The sequence below is a fragment of the Bos javanicus genome, chromosome 2, assembly GCF_032452875.1.
Source record: "Bos javanicus breed banteng chromosome 2, ARS-OSU_banteng_1.0, whole genome shotgun sequence".
Taxonomy (NCBI): domain Eukaryota; kingdom Metazoa; phylum Chordata; class Mammalia; order Artiodactyla; family Bovidae; genus Bos; species Bos javanicus.
In genome coordinates this window covers 1,184,274-1,199,451 of record NC_083869.1, presented here as the reverse complement: position 1 = coordinate 1,199,451, position 15,178 = coordinate 1,184,274, and the positions used below count along the sequence as shown (strand labels likewise).

Genomic DNA, 15,178 nt, shown 5'->3' with positions numbered 1-15,178 from the left:
AGTGGAGAAATAACTCCAAAAAGAATGAAGGGATGGACCCAAAGCAAAAAGAATACCCAGCTGTGGATGTGACTGGTGATAGAAGCAAGATCCGATGCTGTAAAGAACAATATTGCATAGGAACCTGGAATGTCAGGTCCATGAATCAAGGCAAATTGGAAGTGGTCAAACGAGGTGACAAGAGTGAATGTCAACATTCTAGGAATCAGCGAACTGAAATGGACTGGAATGGGTGAATTTAACTCAGTGACCATTATATCTACTACTGCGGGCAGGAATCCCTCAGAAGGAATGGAGTGGCCATCATGGTCAACAAAAGAGTACGAAATGCAGTCCTTGGATGCAATCTCAAAAACGACAGAATGATCTCTGTTCGTTTCCAAGGCAAACCATTCAATATCACAGTAATCCAAGTCTATGCCCCAACCAGTAACGCTGAAGAAGCTGAAGTTGAACGGTTCTATGAAGACCTACAAGACCTTTTAGAACTAACACCCAAAAAAGATGTCCTTTTCATTATAGGGGACTGGCATGCAAAAGTAGGAAGTCAAGAAACACCTGGAGTAACAGGCAAATTTGGCCTTGGAATATGGAATGAAGCAGGGCAAAGACTAATAGAGTTTGGCCAAGAAAATGCACTGATCGTAACAAACACCCTCTTCCAACAACACAAGAGAAGACTCTATACATGGACATCACCAGATGGTCAACACCGAAATCAGATTGATTATATTCTTTGCAGCCAAAGATGGAGAAGCTCTATACAGTCAGCAAAAACAAGACCAGGAGCTGACTGTGGCTCAGACCATGAACTCCTTATTGGCAAATTCAGACTTAAATTGAAGAAAGTAGGGAAAACCACTAGACCATTCAGGTATGACCTAAATCAAATCCCTTACGATTATACAGTGGAAGTGAGAAATAGATTTAAGGGCCTAGATCCGATAGATGGAGTGCCTGATGAACTATGGAATGAGGTTCGTGACACTGTACAGGAGACAGGGATCAAGACCATCCCCATGGAAAAGAAATGCAAAAAAGCAAAATGGCTGCCTGGGGAGGCCTTACAAATAGCTGTGAAAAGAAGAGAAGCGAAAAGAAAAGGAGAAAAGGAAAGATATAAACATCTGAATGCAGAGTTCCAAAGAATAGCAAGAAGAGATAAGAAAGCCTTCTTCAGCGATCAATGCAAAGAAATAGAGGAAAACAACAGAATGGGAAAGACTAGAGATCTCTTCAAGAAAATCACAGATACCAAGGGAACATTTCATGCAAAGATGGGCTCGATAAAGGACAGAAATGGTATGGACCTAACAGAAGCAGAAGATATTAAGAAGAGGTGGCAAGAATACACAGAAGAACTGTACAAAAAAGATCTTCACGACCCAGATAATCACGATGGTATGATCACTGACCTAGAGCCAGACATCCTGGAATGTGAAGTCAAGTGGGCCTTAGAAAGCATCACTACGAACGAATCTAGTGGAGGTGATGGAATTCCAGTTGAGCTATTTCAAATCCTGAAAGATGATGCTGTGAAAGTGCTGCACTCAATATGCCAGCAAATTTGGAAAACTCAGCAGTGGCCACCAGACTGGAAAAGGTCAGTTTTCATTCCAGTCCCAAAGAAATGCAATGCCAAAGAATGCTCAAACTACCGCACAATTGCACTCATCTCACACGCTAGTAAAGTAATGCTCAAAATTCTCCAAGCCAGGCTTCAGCAATATGTGAACTGTGAACTTCCTGATGTTCAAGCTGGTTTTAGAGAAGGCAGAGGAACCAGAGATCAAATTGCCAACATCCGCTGGATCATGGAAAAAGCAAGAGAGTTCCAGAAAAGCATCTATTTCTGCTTTATTGACTATGCCAAAGCCTTTGACTGTGTGGCTCACAATGAACTGTGGAAAATTCTGAAAGAGATGGGAACACCAGACTACCTGACCTGCCTCTTGAGAAATCTGTATGCAGGTCAGGAAGCAACAGTTAGAACTGGACATGGAACTACAGACTGGTTCCAAATAGGAAAAGGAGTTCGTCAAGGCTGTATATTGTCACCCTGCTTATTTAACTTATATGCAGAGTACATCATGAGAAATGCTGGGCTGGAAGAAGCACAAGCTGGAATCAAGATTGCCGGGAGAAATATCAATAACCTCAGATATGCAGATGACACCACCCTTATGGCAGAAAGTGAAGAGGAACTCAAAAGCCTCTTGATGAAAGTGAAAGTGGAGAGTGAAAAAGTTGGCTTAAAGCTCAACATTCAAAAAACAAAGATCATGGCATCTGGTCCCATCACTTCATAGGAAATAGATGGGGAAACAGTGGAAACAGTGTCAGACTTTATTTTTCTGGGCTCCAAAATCACTGAAGATGGTTATTGCAGCCATGAAATTAAAAGACACTTACTCCTTGGAAAGCAAGTTATGACCAACCTAGGTAGCATATTCAAAAGCAGAGACATTACTTTGCCAACAAAGGTTCGTCTAGTCAAGGCTATGGTTTTTCCAGTGGTCATGTATGGATGTGAGAGTTGGAATGTGAAGAAGGCTGAGTGCCGAAGAATTGATGCTTTTGAACTGTGGTGTTGGAGAAGACTCTTGAGAGTCCCTTGGACTGCAAGGAGATCCAACCAGTCCATTCTGAAGGAGATTAGCCCTGGGATTTCTTTGGAAGGAATGATGCTAAGCTGAAACTCCAGTACTTTGGCCACCTCATGCGAAGAGTCGACTCATTGGAAAAGACTCTGATGCTGGAAGGGATTGGGAGCAAGAGGAAAAGGGGACGACAGAGGATGAGATGGCTGGATGGCATCACTGACTCGATGGACATGAGTCTCAGTGAACTCCGGGAGTTGGTGATGGACAGAGATGCCTGGCGGGCTGCGATTCATGGGGTCGCAAAGAGTCGGACATGACTGAGCAACTAATCTGATCTGAATAGATAGGGTCTACTGTTTTGGTCAGCACAGATATAGAACTTTTTCATCATCCCAAAGAGTTCTGTTAGACAGTGTTGGTCACATATATGGAAGTATAAAATTGTCTGGTTGCTGATAAAAGCTGAACAACCAGTCTGCTGGGAAGGGGCTGGATGTTTGTATGCAACTTACAGAGGTTATAGAACTATCACCCGAGGGTCAGAACCTGACCAGGCTTATTTTTGCAAGGTCTTAGTTGTTGAGAATGGTCTTTACATTTTTAAAGAGGTGGTTTTTTGTTTTTGTTTTTTTTTCTTAAGATAATGGCTCTACGGCTGATGTGACAGAGGCAGTGTAGCCTCCAAATTTTAAAGTGCTTACTTTCTGGGCCTGTGCTAAGACAGTTGACCAATCCCTGTTATAAAGAATCTGCAGCTTATGGTTACAAGTGATAGTAAATACGTAATTCTTTTTAATGCACCTTTCACATAGTCACTTGAGTCTCATAGGATGCTTCTGTTGATTTTTGCCAGATCCATGGTCTCCATTCAGCCATGGTTTTGAAAAATACAGTTGTACCTCAATCTGGCTACTCAGAGGTTAGCAGTCTTTTTCTGTGAAGGCCAATTTATAAACATATTATGTCTTTCTAGCCACATATGTCACATATTCTTATTTTTTACTTTTTTTTTTAATTACTCTTTAAATCTGTAAAAACCATTTATGTGGCTCGGGGGCACATAAAAACTGGTCACGTTGGGTCTGTGCTGTATGCAGCTTGCCAGCCTCTGTGCCAGCTTATTTCCTAATACATCTGTCATTAAATCTGATATGTGATGACCTTCCTCAAAATCACATTCACTAAACTGAACCCTCTCTTCATTTCAGCATCGACTTGAGCTCTGATTGGAGGGTGTACTGATTTCCATGGTATAAATAGAAATGCCTAAATACAAGTTAGCAGCGTACACCTCCTGCTGTAACAAACTCAATCATCTGTATAGCATAAGTAATGGTGAAATCAATAAAAGAGTCAGGAAGCAAGGAGTTTTGCATACTTTGTTTTTAGTGTAAGTGTAAAGTCACTAAAAGTCACAGGGATTTGTGTAAGTCATTGGCCATTATTACCAGTTAATTTCTGTGTTTCATAGCCACTGAGGCAGATGCCTAAACCTGTAGCAGTCAGCTCTAAGAGCTCAGCCCAGCAGTCTAGTACCTGTGTCTGGCCCCTGGGGGTTGGTGCAAGTGGCAGATGTTGGCATCTGGCTCTTGTGCCAGCTTATTTCCTAACGCATCTGCCATTAAATCTGGTAACACATATGCCTCTCCTGAGGGGGACATGCTGTCTGGGGCCTGCAGGGAAGGCCAGTGTGTTGAGAGTGGACCCTGGTGCAGGGCCTGGCCTAGTGTGCCTGCTGTAGACTCAAGGAGCTGCCTTGGCCAGTGCCTCTGTGATCATCATGCCATCTTATAGTGGAATCAAAGTTAAAAGTGATGCTGCTTGAGATAGTGTACTGATCATCTTGAAAATTGGTAATCTGCATCCTTTCCTTCTGGCAAAGGGGCGAACTTGTTAGAAACATGGTGCAAGTTGGTGCTGAATGTGAGGAAACCAAGGGAACTGCTCTGAGCCCGAAGACCCATGCTTTCTGCCCAAGAATGCCAACAGATTTAATCCTTTTTTTTTTCCAATTTAAGTTTTGATACCCTTTTTCCCCACTCTCTTGACTATATCTGTTTGCTGCTGAAATGGCGTGTTGTACACGTAGTTAGTTATGGCAACACTGTCTAATTTCCAAGTTATGTCAGTTTCAACTCTCCCATCAAAGATAACTTTTGTTCCTGAGTCTTTGGCTGACTTGTTTTGTACTATAGTTTATATTTTCACATGTGAATAATAAGGAAATACTAGTTCCTTCCAACTGTGCAGTAATGTGTCAAGGGGCTCTGGAAAGGTTATGCAGTATCTTGAATCCAGCAACTCTCAGCTTTGTGGAAAGTAGTTTACTGATTAAGGAGAAATTAACAGTTCCTTTTCTAGAATACAGATATGAGAAGGTAGACACAGACCCGACACGGAGCTGAGGCAGACCCAGCTGTTACCATGCAGAGAATGCCACATTTGCTCTGCACCTCGACCTCGGCTGCAGTGGGCCTGCTGGGCTGGGAGTGGGCCTGCCTTGCACGTATCCTTGGCCAGGTGTCCCTCAGGTCATGCACGTTTCCCCTTTACCCCCAGATGGACCTGCACGTCCTCCAGCAGCAGCCCACAGTACAACATCTGCGAGCAGATGGTCCAGATTCGGGAGGACCATATGCGCTTCATCTCGGAGCTGGCACGCTACAGCAATAGCGAGGTGAGTGGCTTCTGCCTGCAGTGCACACCTGGCAACACCATGTCTGATGTGGTCCTTGTATTCTCTGCACCCAAATTTACTTTGAATTTTACACCCTTCATTTACTTTGAGAAGCATAGTTTAAGTACTGTGTACTTAACAAGCTCTCATTATAACGGATGAGGCAGTGCAGATATGATATAATGGAGTTTGTTTAGATCTGTTCCGCTGTACAAAAAGCATCTTCTTTTTTTTGGGAAAAATATTAGCAGTGATCCCCAAAAAATGACTGAGTTGAGACCATGAATTAAGTGCATTTTCTAGTCTAGTTCCATTGTTCCAAACTGCTAGGAGAAAGGAGAGGAGAGTAGAAGACATCAGGAGCAGAAGGGATGGTTTTGACTTGTGCCCTTTCCTGTCTAGAGGGAGGAAGTACAAGAGCTTCCAAGTTGATGGGAAGATACATCAAGTGCCCAGAAAAATGCCTGAAGAAGGGTGTAGGAGGTAGTGCTCTCTCTTGGGCCACGGGCCTTGTTACTTCCTTCTGGCTTTGCAGCTGGGTTTTCTGTGTCCTTGTTTGGGCCAGTCACATTGCCCATACCTGCTGCGTGCCTGGCTCCAAGCCAGCGTTACTCACATGGGGTCGGTGGGTCAGGGGTCTAAGAGAGGAAAAGCAGCAATGGGAGGGTCATTTCTCACATCCTAGACTTTCATGCATTGGAGAAGGAAATGGCAACCCAGTCCAGTGTTCTTGCCTGGAGAATCCCAGGGATGGGGGAGCCTGGTGGGCTGCCGTCTATGGGGTTGCACAGAGTCGGACATGACTGAAGCAACTTAGCAGCAGCAGCAGCAGCAGACGAGACACCAAGGTCAGGGTCAGAGCAGTGGTCAGTGGCATGGATGGGTGCTGGAAATGGTCTAGAGGGACCTAGGGACTTGGGGCAACATATATAGGTCTGGTTTTTGAGGTTGTAGTACCTTGGGGTTCCCAGGAGGACCATTACATTTGGAGGAAGAACTCTGTGCGCTGTTCTGCCCATTGCAGACAATGAGCACTGCATCTCTCAGCCACAAGCACTAGTCAGTATGTAACCAAAATGACCGAAAGAGAGCCCAAACCCCCAGGGCCTGTTACCTCCTTGCAGACCACAGGTGGGTGGCCGACCGAGTAGAGACGGGGGCCAGCCCCCTGGACTTCTTCATGTAGTTGTAAACTGAGTTCATGAGGAGCTTTCAAACAGCACGGAGAGCTAATGTCTGCCTTTCCAAATAGGAGCATTTCACAGCATGCATGGTTCCTGTCTGCCTTCTGAGTTCTGCCATAGTGTCCTTATAATCAGAGAATGGTTTTAATAAGAGAAAAGAGATCTACCTTTGAAAGCTTTGCTCAGTTTATTTTTAAACAGATTTATGAGGACATAATACACATATCAGACAATTCACCCATTTAAATTATACAGTTCAAAGATTTTTAGTATATTTAGTGAGTTGTGTGACTGTCACCACAGACTTGTTGAACACTGTCAACATCCCCAGAGCAACTCTGCACCCATTAGTAGGCACTCCCCATTCCCCTTCCTTCTGGCCCTTGGCAGTCTACTTTCTATCTATGGATTTACCTACTGGAAGGTTCATCCATGTTATAGCCTGTATCAATAATTTTATGGCTTATAATATTTAAAATAATTTTATGTCAGAATAATACTGTGTTGCTTGGACACACCACATTTTGTTGGTTCATTATGAATAATGCTGCTATGAACATCCGTGTACAAGTGTGTGGACGTGAGTTTTCAGTTCTCTTAGGTAGATATCTAGGAATGGAACTGCTGAGTCATATGGCACTCTGTGTTGAACATTTTGAGGAACTGCCAAGCTGTTTTCAAAGCAGCTGCACTATTTTACATTCTTGCCAGCAGTCCATGAGGACTCTGATTTCTCTGCATCCTCGCCAGCCCTTGTTTCTGTTTTTTTTTATTCTAACCATCCTAGTTAATGTGAAGTGGTACCTGGTTGTGGTTTGGATTTATATCCTTAATGGCTAATGAAACTGAGTATTTTTCCATGTACTCGTTGGCCAATTTTAAAAAATGTCTCTTGAAGTATTTGCCCATTTTTAAATTGCATTACCTTTTTTTTTTTTTTTACTATTGAGTTCTTATATTCTGTTATCTGTTATGTGATTTTCATATATTTTCTTCTGTTCTTTTGGAGTTCTGTCTCCTGTCTTTTTGCTGTTCTTCTGTCTTTTTGCTGTCTCAGTGATGTTCTTTGAAACACACTTTTTTATTTTTGATGTGGTCCAGTTTGTTTTATTTATTTGCTTTTGGCTGTGCTGGGTCTTCATTGCTGTCCAGGCTTTTTCTCTAGCTGTGGCAGTCGGGGCTTCTCTCAAGTCTGCCACCCTCATTGTGGTGAGCTCCCTTGTTGTGGAGCACAGAAGCCAGGGCACGCAGGCTGCAGTAGTTTTGGCACGTGGCTCTGTAGCCGTGGCTCCCCGGCGCTACAGCACAAGCTCAGAAATTATGGTGCACGGGCTTAGTTGCTCTATGGCATGTGGGATCCTCCTGGCCGAGGGATCAAACTCCTGTCCCCTGCATTGGCAGGCAGACTTCTTAGTGCTGAGCCACCAGGAAAGCCCTGGTGTAGTCCACTTTTATCTATTTTTTCTTTGGTTGTTTGTGCTTTTGGTCATAATGAAGACACCGTTGCCTAACCCAAGTCACAAAGATTTACCTCTTGTTTTCTTCTAAGAGTTTTGTAAAAGTTTTAGCTCTTATATTTAGGTCTATGATCCATTTTAAGTTACTTTTTAAATATGATATAATTTAAGGGTTCAAGTTCATTCTTTTGTATGTGGATATCCAGTTTTGCCAGTATTGTTTTTTAAAGACTATTCTTTCTCCACTGAAGGCACCTTCATCAAAAATCAATTGACTGTACCACTTCTGTGTTCATTGCAACATTATTTATGATACTCAAACCAAAGAAACAGCCTAAGTGTCTACAGATAAATGAATGAATAAAGAAAATGTGATATATATTACACAATGGAACATTATTCAGTCATACAAAATAAGGAAATCCTGCCATTTGTGACAACATAGATGGCCCTTAAGGGGATTACACTAAGTGAATAAGTCAGACAGAAAAATACTGTATGATATCACTTTTATGTGGCATCTGAAACACTAAACTCATGAATACAGAGAACAGATTGGTGGTTGCCTGAGGCAAGAGGTAAAAGAAGTGAGAAAAGACGGCCAAAAGGTACAAACTTTCAGTTATAAGATAAATAATTTCTGGGGCTGTAATATGCAGCATGGTGACTCTAGTTAAATAGTATAGTATTATATATTTGAAAGTTCCTTGGAGAGTAAATCCTGAAAGTTCTCATCACAGGGAAAAACAAATTGTAACTGTGAGTTGGTAGATGTTAACTTATTGTGTAGTCATTTCACAGGATATGCACTTGTCTCAGTCGCTTAATCATGTCACTTTTTGTGACCCCATGGACTGTAGTCCATTGGGTTCCTCTGTCCATGGAATTCTCCAGGCAAGAATACTGGAATGGGTTTCCATGCCATCGAACCCAGGTCCTCCTCATTGTAGGTGGATGCTAATATCTCAATAATTAGATGGAGGAGAATCAATTGATTATAATCCTGAGGCTTCATTTTTGGACTCTCAGTTCTGTACCATTGACCTTTATGTCTGTCCTTAGGCCAGTACCACACTTGCTTCTTTTAATTGAAGTATGGTTGATTTACAATGCTGTGCCAATCTCTGCTGTACTGCAAAGTGACTCAGTTATACACATATAGACATTCCTTTTTTAATATTCTTTTCCATTATGGTTTATTACTTGATGTTGAATATAGTTCCCTATGCTATACAGTAGGACCTTGTTATTTATCCATCCTATAAATAATAGTTTACACGTGCTAATCCCAAACTCCCAGGCCCACCCACCTCCCGCTTGGGCCATCACAGATCTGTTCTCTGTGTCTGAGAGCCTGTTTCTGTTTTGTAGATAGGTTCATTTGTGCCATATTTTAGATTCCACATATAAGTGTATCATATGGTGTTTGTCTTTCTCTGTTTGACTTAATTCACTAGTATGATAACCTCTAGTTGCATCATGTTGATGCAAATGGCATTGTGTTCTTTTTTATGGCTGAGTAGTATAATTATATGTTTTAGCTGTTGTGAATACTGCTGCTGTGAATATAGGAGTACATGTATCTTTTTTTTGCCATGCAGCGAGGCATGTGGGATCTTCCCTGATCAGGGATTATACCTGTGCCGCCTGCATTGAAAGTGTGGACTCTCAACCACTGGACTTCCAGGGAAGTACCCTGCATGTATCTTTTTGAATTACAGTTTTGTCCAAGTATATGCCCAGGAGTGGGATTGCTAGATCGTTTGGAAATCTATTTTTAGTTTTTTTAAGGAATCTCCATACTGTTTTCCATAGTCACTGCACCAACTTACATTCCCACCAACAGTGTAGGAGGGTTCCATTTTTATTATTTGTGTTTTAGTTCTCCATTACATAAATTTTCAAGCACACAAATGAAGAGACCAGTCCTGACTCCTCAGATGCCACACGAGGCTTCATCACCTACCCCTTTTCAGTTAATCCTCCAGGTTAGCGTGAAGCAATTGCAAAATAACATAGCACTCCCTCTGAATATATTCCCCATGCGTCTCTAATAAATAAAGAACCCTCTTAAAACATAACCATAATTCCATCACACCTAAACAGCCAAGTATGTATTCCTCAACAGTAAACAGCTGGTCTTTGTTCACATTCACCCTATTTGCTCATTATCAGCAATGATTTATTTTTCCAGGTTTTTGTGCCCCAGTCTCCAAATAAGTTGTATAAGCTGCAGTTGGTTGACATGAACATCCCCCTTCTCATGCCTATGTCCGCCCTCACTTTCTGTGCCGTCATTTGCCATGACCTCTTTCCCCTGTGTGTCCTGTACACTGCCAGATTAGAGGCCCCGGCAAACACAGCTCCCGTTCTCCAGGCCCACTTGGTCCCTGGGCAGCCATGCTGAGGTCTGCTGAGGGGTCCAGCTGATTGTCTGGGATACGGACAGCTGCACCCACTGTCTTGAGGCATGACTAGGGCTCAGCTTGGTGGTCCTCAGCTCCTTGCTACTTCCAGAGCTGGATTCCTTTGCTCTGTGTATCAGTTGTTAATTAATTCCCTAGCACAACTAAAGTAATAGCTAGTTTTTTAGAACTACTTTTGCCAGTGTACATTTGGAGTAGGCTCCTAGAATGGGTTTGATAAATGGTTTCCTGCACACTGGTGACCTCTTAATGCTCTATTATCTCTAGGTGGTCACGGGCTCAGGCCGCCAGGAGGCTCAGAAGACGGATGCTGAATACCGGAAGCTCTTTGACTTGGCTCTTCAAGGTCTTCAGCTGCTGTCCCAGTGGAGTGCTCATGTGATGGAAGTGGTGGGCCCTCTCACTTTTATTTGGAAATGCACCCCCTAGTTAATTAGAAGTGCTTTTCTTCCTAAACTTGTCAATAAACCGACTAAACTATATTTTTTCTGCTTTAACTTTGGCCATTGGATCAAAAACAAATTAGCTTTTTATCTTTGGCACTAGAAATAAGAGTATATATTAATTTAAATGTTTCTAAGATGGCTCAATGTACATTTCATTTACATATATTAGAATTAAAGGTCCTTATCTTTTAAAACACATTGGTAGAATTACATTTGTATTGTTATGATGATTTTTACTTCTCATTTTTTTAAAAACAACACTCTGTATTTCTAGCCATCAGTTTCTTTTGTTTAGGATTAGTAAAGTGGTTTATGATGCATAAAAAGGTTTGGATACTCATAAGTCAGAAGATTTTTCTGTTTCATTGTTTATTTTGCTCAGACAAGGATTTTTATATTTGGATGGGTACTTGATTGTTTGAAAGGCTAATTCTTTTAGAAATGGTGATAAAGTGCTTATAGTCTTAGATATTCCACATAAAATATCCAGACCATTTTACCTGATGTATTTCTTAAGTTTTTGATGTATTACTTGAGACTGAAGTCACATTTCCAGAATGTTTTGCAGTTTTATGGAGATGGACTGTGTGTGCATGCATATGTAGTGTGCGTGTGCACATGTGTGCATGCATTGTGTGTGTGCGTGTGTGCATGCAAGCACTCATGCCTGTGTGTGACTCTCAGACTCAGTGAACAATAGAAGGCTGACCTTTTACCTTTGGTAGCTTTTGGCAGTAGTCCTGTAAGTCAGACCAGCAGGTAAACATTTTGCATTCACTGTGGCTGTCGCCCCTCTTTTTTTGATCACGCCAGTATTCATGGAAACTTGTGCACCCAACGGACAAGTACTCTAACAAGGACTGCCCTGACAATGCTGAGGAGTATGAGCGTGCCACCCGCTACAACTACACCAGTGAGGAGAAGTTTGCCCTGGTGGAGGTACGGCTTGTCTGCTTTCTTCTCCTTCTTTGATTCTGACCTCAAACTGTCTTTGCTTTACAAAGAAAGGCAAAAACATGAATGAACTACTTGTTTTATGCAGTTGCATCTGTGTAGGGCGGCTCTTTGAATCTGTCACAAATGTCAGAATAGAGATTAAAATAGGTTGTGGGTTCCTGGTCTCTGCATAGACACTCCCCTGAGCCAGATCAGGGCGTGTTCTGGGAAGAGCTTGGGAGCCTCAGCAGCTTTTTGGTGGCACACACAAGAGGAGTGAGTTGAGACCTGGATGTTGGAGGGAGAGGAACCCCACTCACAGCTGTGTGGTCCCCAGCTCTGCATGATGTTCAGGACTCTTGTGATGAGCAGGTCTTAATTTCTGTGCCATCTAGTTTCTGGATGTATGTTTTTTAGCTGTACGTTTCCTACCTTGTTTGAGAAATCTTTGCATACCCCCAAGGTCATGAAGATAGTCTTCTACATTGTCTTCTGGATGTCTTATTCTGCCTTTCACATTTAGGTCCGAAATACCCCCTCCAACCCTCCCAGCTGCTCTGCCTGCCACCTCTGTTGTGCGTCAGGTAACCATACTCAGGCAGGTGTGTTTCTGCTCATGTTCCAATCCATTGGTCAATCTGTCTGTCCTTTCCTAATCCCTCTGTCTTAATTACAGTAGTTAAGTGTGTCTTGTAAAGTACATCTTTCTCTCTTCAAGAATTCTTAGCTGTTCTCACCCTTTGCATTTTCATATACATTTTAGAACCATCTATTTATGTCCCAGTGAATCCTGTTAAAGTTTATTATAAGGGTTTGAATAAACCTATAGACCATTTTTGGAAGAATTAACAAATTTATAATATTAAATCTTTCATGAATCTGATATGTCTGTCCATTCCTTAAGATTCTCTAATACCTCTTTTCATCTGTAAAACTGTTGCACATCTTTTGTTGGCTTTATTTTATTTTTTTCTAAATGTTTATCACTGGTGTTTAAAATCAGTTTTTTTTTTCAGTTTTCATTGTATCTACCAAGTTGTCTAAACTCAGCTTATTAATTGTAATGAATTGTCCATAGATTATTCTGTATTTTCTACTTATATGATCATATCATCTGGAAATAATGACAGTCTTATTTCTCCCCCTTCTTTTTTTTTTTTTTTTAATCAGACTGGGTAGGATTCCTACTCATTAAATAGAAGGAGACTCCAGGCATTTATGTCTTGTTTCCCATCCCAAAGGGAAAGCTCTCAACATTTCGCCATACAACGTATTTCTTATAGGTTCCTTGTAACTACCCTTCCTCAAATCAGGGAAATTGCCTTCTATTCCATATTTGCTAAGAGATTTTATCATGGATAGATGCCAGTTTTATAAAAAAATTTTCATCCATTAAGATAGTTTTATGATTCTTTTATCTATCAGTGTGCTAGATTTATATTGATAGGGTTTTTTGGATCAGGTTTAATATTAAGCTAGCCTTGCATTCCTGATATAAACTCAACTTGATCATGATATTTTATCCTTTTTATATATTGCAAGATACAGGTTGCTAAGATTTTTATATGGATTTTTGCATTGAAGTTCATGAGTAAGAGTGGCTTTTAATAATACTTTTTTCTTTTAATGTTTGGTTTTAAAACACTTTTAGATTTGCAGAAAAATTGCAAAGATAGTACAGTGGATTCCCATATACCCCATGCCCTTTTTCATTTATTACTAACATCTTATTTTAGTATTGTTATGTTTTAATAAGCCAGTGTAAATACATTATTATTAGCTAAAGACCATGCTTTCTTCACATATCCTCACTTGTTGTATAACACTCTTCCTCTGATCCTAGGATCTCACATCACATGTAGTCATCATGTACCCTTTGATTCTTCTGGGTCATGGCACTGTCTCAGACTTTCCTTGTTTGTGATGACCATGACAGTTTTGAGGAGTGCTGGTCTTTAGAATAGCCCTCAACTGGAATTTATCTGATGTGTTTTTCATGATTAGACTGGGGTTGTAGCTTTTGCAAAGGAGGAGCACAGAGCTGAAATGCCATTTTCATAACATCACATCAAAGGCCCATGCTGTCAGTGTTATTGATTCCTCAGTGCTGGTGTTGACCTTGGTTGTTTGGCTGAGCGTGTCCAGGTGTGTCTGTTGTGAGGTTCCCTGCACCAACTACCAATACTCCCTTTCACAGGTGCTTTTAGGGAGGAGGTTGTGCTTAGCCCACACCTTGACAACCTTCCATTCTAATTTTTGGATTCTGGCTTCATGAAATGGTTGATGACACTCCCGTCTTTTCTGTTGTCTGTAGTGGTTTGTGTAAGATATTTTTTCTTTAAATGGTTTCCAGCATTTACTTGTGAAGCTTTTCCTGTATGGGATGGCTTCTGAAACTTTCAGTTTCTTTGTGAGATACAGAAGTATTCAGATTTTCTGTTACTTGTATCAGGTTTCGTAAGTTGTATTTTCAAAGATTTTTCTAAGCATCTTTCTAAATTTTCTTATTTTTGACATAGATTTTTTATGATAAGTTTTCATCTTTTTTGGTAACAGCTTTTCCCCACATACCTACAGTTCACCCATTTAAAGTGTAAAATTCAGTGCTTTAAGGGGATATACTCACAGAATTGTATAATCACAAACAAATTTGGAACATTTTTGTTGTCTCAAAAAGAAACTCATACCCATTAGGAGTCACCTCTCATTTTCCCCTTCCTTCATCCCGTGGCAGCTAACAATCTGCGGTCTGACTCTGTAGATTTGCTTATTCTGGGCATTTCATACAATATGTGATTGTGATTGGTTTCTTTCACTTAATAATATTTTCAAGGTTCCTACATATATCATCAATGTTTCATTCTTTTCCGTGCCAAATAATATTCCATTGTATGTATATATCATATTTTATTTATCCATATTAGCTGACAGACACTTGGGTTGTTCTACCTTTTCACTTATGAATAATGCTGCTATGAACTTGTGTGTGTAGGTTTTTGTGTGGACTTGTTTTCCTTCCTTTTGATAATACATCTAGGAGTAGAGTTGCTGGGTCATATGGTATCTCTGCCTTTAACGTTTTGAGAAACTACCAGATAGTTTGCAAAATGGCAACACTTCTTTACATTCCTGCCAACAGTGCATGAGAGTCTACTTTCTCAACTCCTTGCCAGTTGCTGATGTCTGTCTTGATTCTGGCCATCCTACTAGATGTGAAGTAATGTCTCATTGTGGTTTTGATATGAATTTTTATAACAACTAACGCTGTTGAGCATATTTTCATGTGCTTATTGACAGTTTGTGGGCTCCCCAGGTGGTGCAGTGGTAGAGAATCTGCCAGTGCAGGGGACCTGGGATCGATCCCTGGGTCAGGAAAATCCCCTAGAGGGGGAAATGACAACCCACTCCAGTATTCTTGCCTGGAGAATTCCATGGACAGAGGAGCCGGA

General features: G+C 41.2%; 1 protein-coding gene across 1 annotated transcript in view; it reads left to right on the top strand.

Annotated features, from left to right (window-relative positions):
• CYFIP1 (cytoplasmic FMR1 interacting protein 1) overlaps positions 1–15,178 on the top strand; it is a 109,021-nt gene that overhangs the window by 47,746 nt on the left and 46,097 nt on the right. The window contains 3 exon segments of the mRNA XM_061431393.1: positions 5,163–5,280; positions 10,615–10,737; positions 11,607–11,732. Of these exon segments, the coding sequence (XP_061287377.1) occupies positions 5,163–5,280; positions 10,615–10,737; positions 11,607–11,732 (367 nt within the window).